This window comes from Dipodomys spectabilis, unplaced genomic scaffold (assembly GCF_019054845.1).
Source record: "Dipodomys spectabilis isolate Male_0828 unplaced genomic scaffold, ASM1905484v1 ptg000125l, whole genome shotgun sequence".
NCBI classification, from domain to species: domain Eukaryota; kingdom Metazoa; phylum Chordata; class Mammalia; order Rodentia; family Heteromyidae; genus Dipodomys; species Dipodomys spectabilis.
Window position 1 is genome coordinate 15,018,634 of NW_024870802.1, and position 18,808 is coordinate 15,037,441.

Consider the following 18,808-nt stretch of genomic DNA (forward strand, 5'->3'; position numbering starts at 1 on the left):
GGGAAATGTTGCCATGAATAGGTGAGAAGAACTAGAAAGGGGCTATTTTCTCTTTTTGCATAACTGAGGCAGGAGTTTGGTAGCTCCAGAAAGTTCTCCCACTGAACTCAGAGGTGACCAGCAGAGTCTCACAGGGTCTAGATGCCCATAGCTGCCTTCTCACCCTGGCCCAAGCTTTGATGGCGTGAACCTGGTCATATTTCAGAAAGGAAGCAGATCAGACTGAGGGGTCCCTGGTTTCACAGAGGTGAGCAAAACAGAGACGAAGCCTAAGGGGCCATCCTCAGGACCCTCAGTCATCTAGAAGGGCTGACAAGCCTCTCACTTCCATGATGACAGCCTAAGTCCAAGTTCCTTCCTCACAGGCTTAAAACCCAGAACGCTCTAGAAGCCGCAAGTGCTGGTTTTAAAGTTTGCAGGAAACTCGGTGGATAACAAAAACCTGTCCTGAGCTGATGTGAGCTATTTATGAGCTTTATTTATCCCACTTAATGTGAATATTCATGTTTCGCTGCAGAAATATTAATGTGTTTAATTATGGGGTGCCGCCCCCAGTCCCTGCTGGGGTTGTTATGTAATCAACAGTGTGTGCACTGTGTTACCTTTCTAAACTATGAAGGAAAAAAATCGAGATTTCTAAACACATTGGGCCCTCGGGAATTGCAGGGGAGAGGGGAGCTGTAGGCCTGTAATGGTATAAAGCTGGCACTGTGCTCTCCCCCACCCTGCCAGGCCTGGGATTCTATCACAATTGCCTCTGTGACACTGGTTCAGGCACAGAGCTGGTTCATAACTCTCAGATGAGAAACCAAGACCAGAATTTAAAATAAGAAGAGGAATTTGTCATTGCCTCAGTCTCCCTAACCATCCTTACTATATAGAACTGAAATTTCTGTCCCCTCAGAAGCTCCACCTGCAGCCACCCTGCAGGGACCCAAGATCTGTTCCCATTCTCCTGAAGGGATTTCCCACCATGGGGCCAGAGCCCTTGTGTCAGGTGAGGGCAGGAGGACTCTACTCTGGGTTTCAGCCAGTCCCAGCCTCCCCTGATGATGCTTCAGGTCCCTTGGGTCCCTTGGCCTCAGGACCCAAATGAAGCCTCTCAGAGAGCAAATGTTTTTGTGCTGGGCTGGCCTGAGCCCCCTGGAGTGCTCTCCCCTGCATACTCACACTCATACCTACACTCTTCACCGCTCACCCCTCACCAGGCTCCATTGACACACACATTTCTCACACACCTGTTCTCAATCCCACGCTCATTCTCTAGTCCTCTCACCCTAGTCCTCCTTGCTCACACACTCTTAGCTCACACACACACTGGATGTCATTCACATTCCAAACTCTCTCAGAATCACCAACTCTCACCAAACCCCTGCAATGGAGAGCTGGGGTCTCTATAAAGGACCTTGAGGAGTAGCTTGTGTATAAAATGGGGGGAAAATCATTTCTAATAATAGCCACCATTCTGGGGGAGGGGCACTGTGCCCAACCTTTAATGTGCCTCCTCTCATCTAGCTCTCAGGAACCTTGAGTGTAGACATGATTACCATCCCGCTAAACAAGAAAACTGAGACTCCAAGGTGCCACGCAATAAAGTAGAATCTAGGTATAACTGAGATTGAAGCCAGAGCTCACTAACTCCAAATCCTAAGTTCATAACCACCATCCCATGCTGTCTCCCTTGGCCAGCCAGAGAGTCAAGTTCACAGCTGAGTGTCCCCAAACCAAAGATTCTCACCTGCATAGGACCTTCCCTATGGATGAATCCTACCCTTCCCTCATTTACTTTGGGCTCAGACACCTATCGGGTCCTAGGAGACATGTCCAGAAGTCAGAACCTGAACCCTGTCCATGACTAACTAGCCCTCTTTTCCTTCTCTCTCCAGGGGTAGCCACATACACAGACAAGTTATTCAAGTTCCGCAATAATCGGTGGGAAGACATCCTGAGTGATGAGGTCAACGTGGCCCGTGGGGTGGCCAGCCTCTTCGCAGGACGCTCAGTGGCCTGTGTGGACAGGATGGTGAGTGCAGGATGCTCAGGGGCCTGGGAAGAATCAAGGACACACAATGACAGCGGAGCCAGAGGGTAGACGCCCTCTGACAGAATGGTGGCAGGGACCCCTGAAGGGTGCAGCCATGGCTGTACCATCTTGCTAGCCACTCCCACAGCGTCTTGCATAATGAGTGTTGAATATTAACAATGAGGACTTACAGGCTGCATTGTGATGTCCCTTTCACACCCTTTATCCTCTGCATCCCTCCCGACAACTCTCAGGGGAAAAGCCAGGGATGTCCACTGGACACTGGAGGACCGGAGACACAGCTTGGAGCAGTGACTTAAGTGGACAGATCCAAAATAGATTATTGGCATGTCTAGGATATGGAGCATCTAGCAAAATCCTGTGCTCATTCATTCATTCAACTAACATGAAGTGCCTCCTGCGTGCTAGGCATTGCATCGCACTGTGGGGACCTATGGAACAAATGAATGTGTAACAAGGGGTATGCCAGTGCACTCTACCCAGAGGAGCCAACCCAAAGTATGGGGACATGTGAGAGGGGCCGGAGTAGCTGCAACCTCTGTCCTGTGTGAGGGGCAGCTGCCCACCGGGGCTTGGGTCCCAGCAGGCCAAAGCAGAGCCAGAGGCATGCTGTGAAGGTGATTTATCCCTCCTGTCACCTGCTCCCCTGCCACCCACCTCCTTGGCTTTCTAAACAGCCACCACTGAAATCAGGGGCCCAGCTGCCACCCTGTTTCTCCAGAGCATTTCTAGCCCCCATTCTGGGGCAGGCCGAAGGGATGGGCTCACTCAAATTGAGGTGGCACGCAGTGGATTGGGGATTCAGCGCGAATCTTCACAGCAGGGGCCTCCAGGCCTTGGGAGAAGGCAGGTGCCAGGTATAAATATTTATTTCTTAACAAGCTGGTGCTGGGAAGAGAAGCCAAGCTGGGCTGTGAAGCCACATTTAGCCCTGACCTGAATCCCAGCCACCTGGACTCCAGCCTGGTGGGAGGGGATGGTGAAGTGGTTCTGAACAGACCCTGGAGAGTGCAGAGGGCCATGGGGTGCCATGCCTGGGTCACGGCTTGGGGGCTTCTGACCTGGCTCCTCCTGGCTACCTGCCTCCCTGGCTAGGATTAAGCTAGCTAACCTGGGAAATGTCTCTAACAAGTAGGAGGAGGGGCCTGAAGGTTAATCATGAAGAGATGCATCCTTTGTCCTAACAAGGTTGTCTGCACACCCAAGACTTTAACCACAGGACAAAAGCATCATGTGAAGTGCAAAAAATAAAATAAAATAAAAAGCTTCCCTGGCACTGCAACATGGTGCCCACCCCTCGTTCAGCCTGACTGCAGCCTCTGGAGCCTCAGGAAACTAGAAAGAGTTAGTGGTTACCAAGGGAAGAGGTGATCTGGGAGTCTAGCCTCAACCATGGTGGTCCCTGGGGCCTGGGAACCAGGGAGAAGGAGGGAGGAGAGGCCAACAGTATAGAAGCCGAAAGATAGGAATATCAACTCTACGAGAAGCTCAGGCTATCAACTAAGCACATGCCACATCCAGGGCTAGTGTTACGGCCTCTTCTTACCCAATCCTTACCAGCCTGTGAGTGTTATTACCCCTTTTACAGATACGGAAATTAAGGCTTGGAGCAATGAAGCAATTGACCTGAACCCCACAGCCTATGGCTGGCAAAGCTGGGAATTGAGCCCTGCTTGCCTGAAAGTGAAGCATACCCCTTTTCTCTTCTCTACTACTTTACCACTAGGTGACATGGGATCAGACACAAGTTCTAATCACAGGATCTGGTACAGTACTCGCCCTAGTCTTTGCACCTGACCTATGTACCTGGTCAAAGTATAACAGCATCACTTCTGCTTGAGATGAAAATTCTCTCCAGGTCTTAGTGGCTCACATTTCCAAATCCTTGGCTACTCAGGAGGCTGGAATCTAAGGATGGAGTTTTGAAGCCCACCTGAGCAGAAGTCAGTGGAGGCTCTTATCTCTAATTAACTAGTAAAAAAGATGATAGTGGAGCAGTGGTTCACGTGGTAGAGGGCTAGCCTTGAGCAAAAACACTAAAGGACAGCACCCAGTATTGGCGGAAGGAAGGAAGGAAGGAAGGAAGGAAGGGAGGGAGAGAAGGAGGGAGGGAGGAAGAAAGGAGGGCAGGAGGGAAGGAATAAGGGAAGGGAGGGAAGAGGGAGGAAGGGAAGAGGGAGGGAGGGAAGAGGGAGGGAGGGAGGAGGGAGGGAGGGAACAAGGGAGGAAGGAAGAGAAGAAGGAAGAGGAGGAGGAGGAGGAGGAGGAGGAGGAGAAGAAGAAGAAGAAGAAGAGAGAGAGAGAGAGAGGATTTATTCTCCAGGCCTATCTCAGTCCTCAAGACCTGCTGAGCCAGAACCTCTGGGGGTGGGGCCTACCATTCTACGAGTCAATTAGGTCAGTTAGCCCTGCAGATGACACTAAGTTTGAGAGCACAGCCTTGGGTAAACACCCCCTCCCCTTCCCCTCCCCTTCCATAAGCTGCTCTCTCCCACTCCCCTTCTACCCCCTCCTTCAAGCTCTGCCCCAAACCTGGATGCTGGCCTGTCCTCTATCTACAGCTCCCTCATCACTCAGCCTCTTTTCTGGATCCGGCTCAAAGCTGATCTCTTACAAGAAGCGTTCCCTGGTCGATAATGATTATGCCTCATGTTTATATAGCATTTTTATCTTTTCAAAGACCTTTCGCATACGTTGTCTCATTTCATCTTCTCAACAACCCTGCCAGGAAGCAGGGAGTCTGAGCCCCACTTAGCACGTGCAGACACGTAGCCCTACACAAAGAGAGGGAGGCGGGGAGGCAGGGTGCTGGGATTTGGCTGGGGGGGGGGGGGGTGCTCTCCAAACACATTAGACATTAGACTAGGACCAGCCTGATTGTTCTCAACCAGTGTTTTGCAAAGTGGGACTTTTAGCCTCAACTTGCTGGGGCTTTGTTAAAATCTCTCCTTCTTGTGGCCCAGTCCAGACCTCTGGAATCTGAAACTTGAGGGCTGGGGCCTAGCTTTTGTTTTCAACAGGTGATTCTGAGATAGGCTAATGTGTAAGAATCATTGCTCTGGAACCAGAACTCCAGAAACATCTTCTGTGCCCCGAAATCGTCTCACCCTCTTAGAATTACTGTGGTCAAGTTCACATGTGAATTTCTACAACCTTCTACAACTACAACACGTTTACATGCACCTGCTTTTTCACCCTCAATAAACTGAAGGAAATAGGTATCACTGAATTTTATAAATCTCCCTAATCTCTAGCAGAGTACATTTCTGTCCATTTGAGTTTAATTGCGCATTTGTTCATGAGCTCGCTAACAGCTGGTGGGGTCAGGAATGGTTCGCGGTTGTGCACTTTTCTGTTCGGCCCCCTTCATTCACTCTTCACCCAATCACACGTACTGAGCTCCAGGATGGGTGAGAGCCTCTCAAAGTCATCTGCTGATTAAGAAGCCAACATGCTGTAAAGCAATGTGTACCCAACTTCGGCTCTACTTGGGAGTCCAGGGAGGTCTTGCAATGAAGACTCTCATCAGGCCCGTCTGGAGTGGAGTGCGAGATTCTCCATTTCTAAGATGCGCCCGGATGTCATCCATGCAGCTGGTCGAGGGACTCCTTTTAGGAACAAGACTTGAGGAAGCATCAGTTCCCAGGTAGCATGATAGACTCAAATGAGTGACACAGAAGGAAGTAGCCTTGCTACCTTCTCTGACTTTGTTCCTTGACACCCCCTACATTGCATTTTATATTCTAGTCCACATTGAACAATGGCTTTCCTTGGATACCTCCTTCTCTCTCCTGCCTCCATCCTCTGTCTTCCCCTCCACTTCACTCTTGGAAAGTGTTTTCTGAACTTCTGATAGTGAAGTCCTCACTTCCAGGCTAGGAACACCAGGCTAGAAGCTCCAGGCCAGTAGTGCCTCTTCGGTGCACACAGGGAATCCTGTGCAATCTCCGCAATACTCTAGTGTAACTAGTAATGCCTCTGCATCCACCTGAGACCCCAAGCTTGTCCTCAGTTACCCCCAAAAAAAGAATCACCCCAAGAAGATCTGATGTCAGTGACAAATTAGATGGAATGAGATTTTGCTCATAATGGCTTTGTATCAGAGAAAGAAGCAAGAAAAAAAAACTAAGAAAAAAGGTGACTAGCAATCCTGTTGCCTCAATCCTGTCGTCCTCTTTCAAACTAGACTCTAAGCCACCTAAGAACAGGAGCCATGTCTTCAGTACATTTGTCACCAAGCACCTTGTCCATAGTTGGTTCTCAAGGAACAGTCACTGGAGGAGAATGGTAAAAAGATGAGAGGAAAGCTGGGAAAGTGATTTAGAAATCGTGTGGATCTCTTGGGGAGAAGGAGGCATCCATTGAAGGAATAACACCATTATAATAACAGGCAGAAAAGAATCTTTTATCCGCAGTGTTTGGACTACAGAAGAGGATGGCTATAGCAAAGAGGAGCCGGCGCCCGGGGCTTCTCCTAGATGCAAAGGGGAAAAAAATTGAGACAGTATTATAAAGGCAGAAGCAATGAAATATTTCTTGCTGCTAGTATGGGGAGAAGAAGGGGATAGAAGAGAAAGGAAGACCCCTGCAGTCTGTGTTGTTCCTTCTGCCAAAAAATAAGAAATGAAGAAGCGCAGGGTGGGAAGGAGGAAAGGGAGACGTGGTCCTAGAATTTGCTTGTCATTTTGGCTGGAGTGGGCTTGAATGGGGAGAGGGAGGGAGGGAGGGAGGGAGGGAGGGAGAGAGAGAGAGAGAGAGAGAGAATAATGGGAATTGGTAGATCAATCAATCAGCAAATATTTATTGAGCAGCTACCCTTGCTGGCAGCTGGAGAGAGCTCAGCTGGAGGGAGGCACATTAGAAAATTGTCTATAAAAGGGTTGTGGGGGAGAGGGAGGGATGCATTCTTCTGGAACAGGATAGAAGGAAAGAGAAGGGCTGCTTTGTTGACTTGGGGTGGGGTGGTGGGGGTATCATTCACACTGCAGCCTTTGTACAAAGTCTCTTCCCTGTTGTAGCTCCACCAACCTATGAAACCATCAAAAGCAGACTTGAAGAAGACACCAAGCTACAATGAGGTGCTGGGGGGGGGGGGCCCAGGGGTTCTGGGAAGTCGTGATGGGCCTCCTCACTATCTCCCCTTCCCTTCCTCCTCAGGGCTCTGGACGCTACTCGATCTACATTGCGAACTATGCCTATGGCAATGTGGGGCCTGATGCCCTCATTGAAATGGACCCTGAGGCCAGTGACGTCTCCCGGGGTATTTTGGCACTCAGAGATGTGGCTGCTGAGGCTGGGGTCAGCAAATACACAGGTATGCGGAGGGCCAGGAAGGCTGTGGTGGGAGGAGAGGGGCTGGGGCTGGAGGACAAAGCCCCACACCGCTGAGTCCAATGCATTAGTGACCATGAGGACAGAGCAGGCTTCTAATTCTGAGGAGGGGAAGACAGAGGCATGTTCCACCCACCCCTCACCCCAGATGCCTCCCACACCGCCTCACCAAGCTTGGGGACACCCCTGGCAGATGTGAGCTTTGGCGAGCCTAGTGGGGGGAACAGTGGCATTCAATACTTGCCAGAAAGTGAAGTGAGACCACCAGCCTGGCACCCCCTCTCTGGCACCCCTTGCCCTGTTCCCTGCGTTAACCTTAGTGATGGGTGAGCAGCACATTCTGGATTGGGGGGGGGGGGGCAGAACTTGACAAATCACAAAGGCTGAGATTTAAAGCATTCTTTATTGCCAAACAGCAGATGAAATTATTTACTTACACATAAGCGGCCAGGAATTGAGTGCTAAATCCCTAAGCTTCAGCTGGGTCTCGTCTCGGATAACTGAGCTCAAAGAATTGTGTTCTTGTTCCAAAACCTCTCCAGCACTTTTTTTAAGGCACACTCTTCTCCCCCCACCCCCCACCCCATCTTTCTGGATGGGGAACCTATTGTCAGAGTCTCTGACAAGGAGATCTTTCTAGGGAAGGCTGTTTTTCTAATTCCAGCACGGCTGCTGACTAAACTCTGATGATCTGCCAATAACCGCTGATGGCAGAGCCATCCAGTTCCTGTTTTGAGTGCCAACAATCAGGAAGCCAAGGCTGTACACAACTTCTCCAACAGCTTCAGCCTCACAGCCGCCCTCTCATTAGTTGACCTTCCCCATAAAGCCGTCCCAACTTGTACTACACACTTCCAAAGGGACAGCCAACTTGAACCCGAATCCTAGAACTGGAAGGACACATGAGAGGTCATGTGGACCACCCTCTTGTCTCCAGACGTCTGGCTGGTGGCAAAAAGCACAAATCCCTACTCAGGAAAGGCTGTCCCTGCCTCTCCTCCCCGCCCTCTGGGTTTATGCTGCCCTTTCCTAGCCAACTCTCCACCTCTGTGAAATGAGATTAATGTTAACCTGTCTGACAAAGTTTGTGGGGACAAATAGCTAGACAATAAAACAGTTTGTGCGGCCCAAACCCCATCAAAGTGCCTGAAAGCTCCGTGTGTGAACACAGCGCCGAAAGGCTGAGTGTCAGTAATAAACCACGTTTCCCTGGGAAAGGAATAAACATGCAAGCGCTTCAGTCTAGATTGGTACAGTCAATTTTTCTGAGTAGCTCCCATTTCTGTGCACTAAGCTGGCTTGGCAATTAAGTGCCTTGATCTTGCAGGAGAAAGGGAAGGGATGGGCTGGGGGATGGAGCACTTGAAAATGATGGGATGGAAGGGAGGCAAGGACTGAGAGAGCAGTTACCCATAGAATAGAAGGATGCAAGAGCCTGGAGGATGGAGGGGGCATTGTTCACACTGGCTGGGCTGGCACAGAACCCAGGAAGGGGAAGGGGGGCCAAGTGGAGACAGCTGAGGAGCAGAGATGCTATGGGAGCACCAGCCAACTGTTCTGGCTTGTGCTAGAAAGCTGGGGCAGCCCAAGGAGAGGACCCCAGCCTCTGTGGAGGCATGGAGGAGGTCGGGGGCAGCTGGCGTGTCCAGAGGATGCATAAGAGCAGCCCTGCAGACTTCCAGAAACCATTTGGCTGACAAGAACCAATTTGGCCCACCAAGTAACTATTTTGTCTGCTTTCCTTCCCCCAGCCCACCCTTTCTCTGTCTGCCAAGCCCCCCAATACTACCCTGAAATACCCCCTCTTGTCACTTAGCTAATGGCACATGGACATCTGGCTGGAAAACTAGCCTTGAGTGCCCCCACAAGCCGCAGGAATAGACCCCAAATGTAAAAGCTACCATGCTGAGCTCATCTGATGACTGAGGCTCTAGGCTGGTGGCCAGTGCTTAGTGCCAGGCCAGTACCAAGGGGTTTGGGAAGCCAGAAGGAAGGCAGGAGGGGGTGGGCATGACCTGAGCAGGCTGGAGACAAGCAGGCCATGGGCAGATCTGCACCAGGGAACTGAGGTCTCAGCAGTCAAGCCACATAGCCTCCCACCAGCTGGACAGGCCGGTGAGTAGAGAGAACCCCTCATTTTCCCAGGCCAAATGCAAGTCCAGGCAGGAGAAAGGACTTGCCCATGGTCACCTAGGAGACTGAGTAAAACTCATACTCAGGGCCTTATTTCCCAATACCTGATCTGCCACCGCCATCTGACCTCCATCCAGCCTGACAGTCCTACTCCAGGCAGCTGGTTCACCGACTGAGAATGCACCCCAACCTTGGCACACAGACCCAAGTTGCCAAGGTGAAGCAGTTGCTTGGCCTGGATTGCTCAGGGAAGCAGGGGTGGGGGAAGGTGAAGGCCGGCTGCCAGGGCAGCTGGTGGGCAACTGTACCATCCATGCACAGGCTGTCCAGCTCTGAGGAAGAGGGGGAGGGGAGGTCTCTCCAAACACCGATTCCCAAAGCCACTGCTGGTCTGCTGGGTTACAGTGCCATCTAGTGGTTGATAGGCTCACTCTCGGGGGACTATGGGCCCCAGGAGGGGGCATGAGCTACTGCTATCTACAAAGACAATAGGGAGACAGCTCCCTATGCTGTGGCTTCATGAGAATCCTGGACCCTAACTTCTGCAACTGTCCAGGACCTCTTGGAGACAAGAAAAGGTAGCTGACCTGCATGGGAATCCTGGGTTGCACCCAGCAGAACCTGGCACAAAATATAAAGGGAGAAAATGGGAAGTCAAGAGTCCTATACTGTGTGACCCAGTGACCTTGGGAATATTCTTCGGCCTCTGAGCACCTTGACTGAGCTGGCAGCTAACTAAGGGGCCAGAGTCTGGCATAGGGCGCCATGGACATCCTACCTGCCTGTGCAGACAGCCATGGTAACCCTAGCTTCTCTCTTTGCAATAGAGTATTGAAGATGAAAGGGAAGAAGGGAGTGTGGGACAATCCTGGTTCTTAGCCTGGCACAGGCAATGCCTGTCACGTTCAAATACAGCCTCCTGCCCTGGCCTCTGACAGAGTGACTCCAGGGACCCTCTGCTGGGCATCTCCCAAGAGCCAGTGCTAAGCTCAGTGGGTAAACAAAGGAGGCAGGCCACTCTGCCCTGGAGGCGTTTTGTCTGTGTCCCCCTAATCCCCACCTGGCCTCAGCCCAGGGCACAGCATGACCTCCTCATTCCCTCCCCACTGGAGTCAGCTTCCTCTCTCCTTCCCACAGAAGCAGCCTCTAGCCAGTCCCCCAGGAGCCCTGCCTCCGGGCCTCACTTGGCCTCACCCTTGGAGGGAGCATCTGCCTGGGCTGTAAGGTGGTGATTAAAGAAGCCTTAAAAGAAATTTGGAAAGAAAATGAAGGTGGATTTATGAGGTGGGGTGGGGAGTTTTGCTGTTGGCTGGGAGCAGTGTAGAACAAAGCGGAGGGCAGATCTGATTTATAGGAAGTCATTATTAGAGGAGACAGAGAGGCCTAAAGCCCAGCTGAGCCCTGCTGGCGGATCCCCATCAGTTTCATGGCTAGGGGTTGCAGGGTGGGGAGCTAGGAGCTCTAGGCTAATGCTGACCTTTCTGTAGGAGCACAGCCAGGTCTGCCAGCCACACCCCGGGGGAGCTGAAGTGGCAGGTTCCTTGGCACAGGCCAGGGATCCCCTAAGGAATCTAGATCAAGCCTGCAAGGGCTCCCCAAAGCCCAGGATACACAGGGACCATTTCCCTGGCATTTGGTGTTGGTCAGGAGAATACGTCATTATTCTTTTTAAAATCAACACAAATACATTGTAGAATAGAAATTTAATTTTTTTTTTTACTTATTTTTCTCAGCTAACACAAGGGATTTTAGAGTAGTATCGAGATGAGTTGACCACTCTGGGATATAACCCTCACATGCCAGTACAGATCCTCCCTAGTGAGAGTGCCCCTTAGCAGAACTGTTTCAAAAGCAGGTTGGGGAGTTCACCGGTGGTCAGGATCATTGGTGGCGATGGCGCCATTAGCCTGGGTTTCATGACATTGGAAATAGGAGTAACTTGAGAAAGACTAGGGAGAGACCAATCACAGGAAAAGAGTTTTTAGTTTTCAGAAAGGGTAACTTTAAGAGCTCCATTGCACATGGCAGCGACCCTAGTTAATAACAGTGACTGCAGTCTTGCAAATATTCTACAGGATAGATTTTGAAGTGTTCTCACCACAAAAATAAGTATGTGAGATGCTGCATAATGAGCTTGATTTATCCATTTGGTAATGTACACATTTTTCAAAACATGTTATACATGATAAATATATACTTAAAAAAATTCTCGGTTAAAAAAGAAAGTGGTGGTGACAAGATGCATCTTGAGGTGTTGTGACTCTGACAGGAGATGCAAACACAGGGTTCTTATCATCCAGCACCCAGCACCTCTTCCAACTACTCCCTCCTTTACCTAGCTCGTGCTAGCTAAGTTTCTCCTTAGCCCTTTGCTGCTGAATGGTGGACACTGGGAGGAGGGAGCTCCTTCCTGCACCGCCACCGAGGTTTGGAAACCTCCCATCCAAGGAACAACTGGTAGACTCTATCATGCATCCTGCAGAGCCAGGATGTGACACAAGTGGTAAAGTACTTGCCTAGCCAGTACAAGGCTCTGAGTTCAAACCTAGTACAAGACACTCACACAAAGTGAACTTAGTAATAGCCTTGAGGATCTTCTTATTCCCCTGCCCATATTACAAGGCCCCTAGTCCTGCAGCCAGAGAGAGGCAGAATCTAGACAAGATCCTTGGGAATCTTTCCTTAGCGATCTGTGTTCCTAGACTTTCACCCCTGGGTCTTTAGACCTATAGTCTGGAACCATTGGGCAGCATGTGCCCCATCCTACAACTTTTTTTTTTTTCATCCTAAAAACCCAATCCCTGAAGTCTGGCCTTGGTGCAATCTAAGAGATGGAGTATCTGCCCTGGAAGCACCAGAGGTCTAGTGGTGCCATTCTTGAGGATTACCAAGGCTGCCCTGCGGGGCTTAGGTCCAGTGGGCAAATAGTCCAGGGGAGGTGTAATGGGACAGAAGGAAGTAAGGACTGTGGAGAGGTTTTCCCCCATAATCCCACCCAGCCTGATGGGAGGAGTGAGCAGAAGTCATGGGGAGGGGTGGGGAGGGAGGGAAGAGCATTCAAAACCCTTAGCATAACAGGGAGGGCTTTGAAGCTTAAAAGTGTTGGGGGAAAACAAAGTGATATTATTCGCCCAGCAGGTGGTAAATAGTCCCAGCTAATGACTATGTGGCACCTGACATTTTCCAAGGTATCTTCCACAAACCATCTCACTTCGTATGTATGACAGCTCTGAGAAGGAGCTATTATTACTGCATCTTCTGTCATAGATGAGAAAACAGAAGCCCAGAAAGGTGAAATGATGTGCCCAGGGTGACACAGCTCAAACTCAGACTTAACAGTCTTCAGATCTGTCTCTCCCCACCAGTGTACTCTCTCCAGTCTTACTTGGAGAATTGTTTTGTCCCTTGAGAAATGTTCTGGCCTCAAATAGAAAAGAATTAATTGATATAAAGTGAGGCCAAATCTGTGAGGATATCATTCTCTGTGGCTAAATAAAGATGTTCCAAATAGCCCCCTGGGTATTCCCATATGGTGTATGCTAAACCTCCCGAGGTGGGGTGGGGGTAGGGGGGAGGGAGAGGTGGGTGTGATAAAGGAGGAGAAAGAAGAAGAGGTCCTGGGAGGAGATACTGCTGATACCCTTGTCTTTGGCCCAGTGGGAGGAAGAATGGCAAGCTACTTTAAGGAATAGATGGGGTTTACTGATCGGAACAGTTTTCCCATGGCACTAGCGAAGTTGCTGACACCTGGCATTCCCTGCCTCATCCTAAGGCTGCGGGGGACAGTGTCCAAAGGGGCCAACTCCCCAACTGTGGCTTCACCTGCTCCCCAACTGTATGGCCAACTTGCCAAGAAGGAGTTGTGGGTAACATCTCTGTTATGGTCCGGTTACCATGGCAATAAATTGCCACTAATTAGTAGTGTGGTTACCATGGTAATTTTCTAGTAATTACAGGTTACAAATGGTGCAAGGCTTCAACCCAACCCAATTAGTTAATTAGAAAGATTTAGAAATTTGTCCAAAAGGGAAATAACCTGCTTTGTAGAAAATGAAGGGAATATGTCATAGCCTAGGAGCCAGCAGCAGAGAGGAAACTGGGGGACCCCAGAGAAGGGAAAAGACCGAGTTGCATTCAGCAAGTCCTGAGTCCCACCTGGAATTTCCAGGACCTGGGTTAGGCCCAGGGTACCAGAGAAGCCCACCCCTGGACGGGAGCCTGGCAGGACCAGGGCAGGGACAGCTGCCAACAGCCACTTAGTGGCTTCTCTTTTAACAAGCAGCGGAATGCCCAGGTCCAGGCTGAGCACCCTTCCTGCTGGCTGTGAAAAGATCTCTGAATGCCACCCACCCTCCTCAGTGGCTCTCCTAAAAAGCCATGCCATGTCTCAGAGGACACGTCCAGGAGCGCTGTGGATTTAGTGGCTCATTTTGATCACACACAGACTCTCCTTGAGAACTAATCAGATTATCTGGGAGCAACTGGGAGGCAGAGGCCCGGAGGGTATTAACAAGTGTGAGGTCAGTAGAGCAGTGAGGCCTTTACTCCCACCTCCTCCCGGACTCCTCCCGTATCCCTAGCCCCCAGCGCCAGCTCCCTGGCCAGATCCCATTGGCACAGGTGAGGAAGGCCCCTCCAGGGTATCTCTCAGTGTGGGAGGAGTGTGGGGACCCAGAGGACCCTCTTCTCACAGTAGCTTCTAGAGCCTCCCTCCTCCATTCAGAGGTTGGCAGAGGGAGGGCTGGTTCATGGGCACAGAGCTCTGCCTGAGCTTTTGTTTATGAAGAAACCCAAACTCAGGAGCACTGTTGCAACCAGGCTGGCCACACAGACCCGCTCCTTAATGCATTTCAAGCTCTAATGGGCATATAAACTACCAGGAGGTGTGTTAGGAGGTAGGGTCCCCTTTTGTAGGGCCTGAGACTTGGCATTTCTAACAAGCTTTTCCCCTGACATCCAAACTTTGTGTATGTTTATCCTTTGCGACATGAGGTTTGGAAATACATACACATTGTGGAATGGCTGATCTGAACTAATTAACACGTACTCCCACACATTCATGCAGTGAGGTCACTTAAAACTTAGTTTCTTAGCAAGTTCAAGTATACAGTGCTTTGCTACCAACTACAGTCACTGTGTCATACAATTCATCTCCTCAGCTTATTCCTATTGGACCAACATCATCCATTTTCCCCAACTCCTTGGTTTCACCCAGCTCCGGGAGACAACCATTCTCCTCTGCTTCTAGAATTTGACTTTAGATTCCATAGGAGTGAGATCATGCAGTATTCATCTTCCTTGTTGTCATAAGGGACCTGGTTTTCGTCTTTTGTAAGGCCAAATAGTATCTCATTGTGGAAATACCACCACACTGTAACTGCTTCTCCACTGACAGATACACAGTGTGTTGGCCACGTCCTGGCTGTAGTGAATAGAGCTTCAGTAACCAGGGGAAGGCAATGTCTCTTCAACGCACTGAGCCCATTTCCTTCCAGCGTACAAATGCTGGCTCATATGGAAGGTCTATTTTTAATGTTTTGGAAGACACTCCATACTGTTTTACATCACAGTTGTACTAATTTACATTCCCAGCCTACAAGGATTTCTTTTTCTCTGCCTCTCTCATGGTCACTTGTCATCTTTGGTCTCTTTGACAGTCCCCATTCTACCAGGCAGATCTCACTTCATTTGGTCCTCTGAAAATCTCTGGAGTAGAACCAACCAGATTACACCATCCCCACTTAACAGACAAGGAAACTGAGACTCAAAGAGTAACATAAACTGCCAACTGGAACTATACTCCATGTCACATTCCGTCATGTTGATTTATGCATGTGTTTTTACCATTTGAGGGCATGGCTAAGCAAAGGTTTTGAGTCTTTATTTGAAACCCAGAAGTTAGGGGTGGTTTGTTCAGGACATTGTAAGATTCATTTTTTTATATGGGAAGCTGAAATTTGATCTTTGAAACTTCAAAGTCTAATATACAGCTGGCTTGATTTGTGTGTGTGTGTGTGTATGTGTGCGTGCATGTGCACACATGCACGTATACGCACACACACACACACATACACACACACAAACTAGTGACTCACACCACTAATCCTAACTACTCAGGTGGCTGAGATCTGAGGATCATGGCTCAAAGCCAATATAGGCAGATAAATCTAACAGACTCATTTTCAATTAACCACCAATAGGCCAGAAGTTGGAGTGTGGCTCAAATGGTAGAGTGGCCGCCCTTGAGTGATAAAGCTAAGGGTGAACAAAAGGGCCCCAAGTTCAAGCTCCAGTACCAGCACAAATATATACACACACAACATGCACACATATTCTCTCTCTCTGGATTTAAAAAGAAATTACTATTGCAACAAGTCAAACAAACAATACAAAGACATTCGAAGGGAAGGCTAACTACCATCTCTCCTTCCCATCTAGAGAGCCAGCAAGGAGCTCCTCAATTCAACTTTGTTCCAGACTTGAACAAGCTTGCACAAACATGTATACTCAGAAATTTCATGTCATTCTCTGTTTTTTTAATAAAAGTAAGATCACACAATACCATTACTTGCCAAATTGCTTTTTCTTTTAACAATATACCGCAGGCACTCCTCCAAGTCAATGCATATGGATCTATGCTGTCTTTTTAGTAGCTGCAGAGTGATCCACCATATGGAGCCACCGTAATCCATTCGACTAGTTTACTATTGATGGACATAATTGCTTACTACATCAAACAAAGCAAATAAGCACCCTTGAACCTATATAGCCTAAGGTACTATTTTTTTGTAAATTTGTGTGTGTGTGTGTGACACACATGTACATGCCGGTACTAGGTCTTGAACAAGGTCCAAGGCACTGTCCTTTAGTTTTTTTCTGATTAAGACTGGTGCTCTACCACTTGAGCCACACAGCTCCACTTCCAGCTTTTTGATGGTTAATTTATCTTCCCAGCCTGACATCAAACTCTGATTCTCAGATCTCAGCTTTCTGAGTAGCTAGAATGACAGGCGTGAGCCACTGGCATCTGGCCTTGTACATTTTTTATGTGTGCCTGCGTGGCACGGGGGAAGTTACTGGGGATTGATCCAAGCCTTGTGCATACTGGAAAACACTTTACTACTGAAGCTACGCTTCTGGTCCTTTTGTTTCACTTTGGTTTTGTGATAGAGTTACATTGACTTTGCCTGGGCTGACCTGGAACTCATGATCCCCCTGCCTTTGCTTCCCCAGTAGTAGAGATTACAGGTATGCATCACCATGTCTGGATACTCCTGTGGTTTCTTAAAGCAGGAACACCCCCACTGTGTTTGGGACTTGGAGTGGGAATGAATGGAGGGCTAGTAAGGGATCTATGATTTCAGACCAGACTCGACTAGGTAGAGCTGTCTCTGGCACGTTGAGGTGGGGGAGAAGGACTATGTTCCTAGCAGCATGGAATGAAGCCTTTGGCATACAGTGCTTTATTGGGGGCTGGGAGCCCAGGCCTGGCTCAGGGAATCATCCAGAAGGTCAAAATCCTTCTCCCCCACATTCCCTTTCTTAGGCACCAGCACTGCAGCTTCTCCCAGACCTCAGAGGTAGCCCATCCTCTAGGTGGGGCTGGAGCTGCTCTTGTGGGGCTCACCAAGGTTTTACTTTTTTCCCTAGCGGGCCGGGGAGTCAGCGTGGGCCCCATCCTCAGCAACAGCGCCTCAGATATCTTCTGTGATAACGAGAATGGGCCCAACTTCCTCTTCCACAACCAGGGCAATGGCACCTTCGTGGATGCAGCGGCCAGTGCCGGTGAGTGGGTACACCCCTGCCCCGTGCCCCACCCGCCCAGCCCCACAGCTCAGGGAGCTCAGCGTGTGGCTCAGCGCACTCCCACGTGGTCCTGAGACCCTTGGTACTGCCATCTGCCAGCAGCCAGCATCAGCCCAGGACCCTCAGAGCTTGCTAGGTGTCTCGTCACGGTTCCCCTCTTCCCATCTTGAACCATCCACCTTTTCTCTCAACCATTCATTTCAGCAGTCACTTAGGGAGCCTCTTCTAAGTGACAGGCCGGTGCTTGGAACTAGGGATATTGACCTGAATAAGGCTAAGACCACTCCACACAAAGACAAGGCTCTGAGATTTTGGAAATAGGCAGATGCACCACCAGTGATGATAAGAGGAAGGATACAAATCCACACTTCTGATGCTCCCAGCTCTGCTCCCCTTCCTCCCACCAACCTCAGGACCTTTATACCTGCCATTCCCTCTGCTGGACTGGCCTCTCTCTTCTTTGTCTGTATCCTTAACACTCAACCCAAATGGCTCCTCTAATGAAGACTTTCCCAACTCCATCTGTGCCTCCTGACAGACTGGCTTGTTCTCCTGTGTGACCCCACAGCCCCCTGCACCCCTGCCACTCAGTTTTCTTCATTGTCACCGTAACTAGTCTAAGCTCTGTGAGGCCTGGGACCCAAAACTACTCTTTTTTTTTGCCAGTCCTGGGCTTGAATTCAGGGCCTGGGCACTGTCCCTAAGCTTCTTTTCTTCTACCACTTGAGCCACAGTGCCACTTCTGGCTTTTTCTGTGTACATGGTACTGAGGAATTGAACCCAGGGCTTCATGCATATGAGGCAAGCACTCTACCACTAAGCCACATTCCCAACCCCAGGCTACTCAGTCTTGACACAATACCTGGCACCAAGGTCACCCAGTAAGCATTGCCATATTCCAGAATGGACACTTAATAATGTGTGTGGCTATGATGTCTGCCCTTCAACCTGTTTCCTCATACCCATTCCTCACCCTCCACCTCACAAATGAAGGGGAGGTTTAGTTATGTTTCCATCTTATCTACAGGGACACGGTGGCAGGGATCTATACCCACGGATCTAGCTAGTGCCCAAACAACATCAAAACCTTGAATATGTGCCCTCTCTTCTGTCTCCTCCCCCAGATTCCTACTCAGAAATCTCCATGAGGGGAGACTTTTAGCCCTGAACACCTATGCACCCCCATCTTGTAGCCTCTCGGCCCTCCTCCCCATGTTTGCCTGTCTTCTCCTTCCCTAGTAGAGATAGGAGAGTCAGTTTCCTGTCCTGCCCTTCCTGTCCTGCCCTCTGTCTGTCTGCCTTCTTCCTCAACAAACATCCTCACTGCTGAAAAATCACTGAGCAAAGGGAAGAGGATGGGGTGGGGGCGGGGGGGGGGAGAAGGGATTTGATAGGGTATGAAGGTAGAAGCAGAGGTGAGCAAATAAGTTGGAGGGGGAGAAGGTATCAGGCAGCAGGAGAGAAGCAAGGTGCGAGGCCCATAATTGAAAGTCA

At 49.8% G+C, this 18,808-nt stretch overlaps 1 protein-coding gene across 1 annotated transcript in view; it reads left to right on the plus strand.

Moving 5' to 3' along the window:
* Crtac1 (cartilage acidic protein 1) overlaps window positions 1-18,808 on the plus strand; it is a 140,405-nt gene that overhangs the window by 99,878 nt on the left and 21,719 nt on the right. Inside the window, exons 4-6 of the mRNA XM_042689375.1 lie at window positions 1,887-2,023; window positions 7,202-7,358; window positions 17,159-17,293. Of these exons, the coding sequence (XP_042545309.1) occupies window positions 1,887-2,023; window positions 7,202-7,358; window positions 17,159-17,293 (429 nt within the window). The remainder of the gene's footprint in view (window positions 1-1,886; window positions 2,024-7,201; window positions 7,359-17,158; window positions 17,294-18,808) is intronic.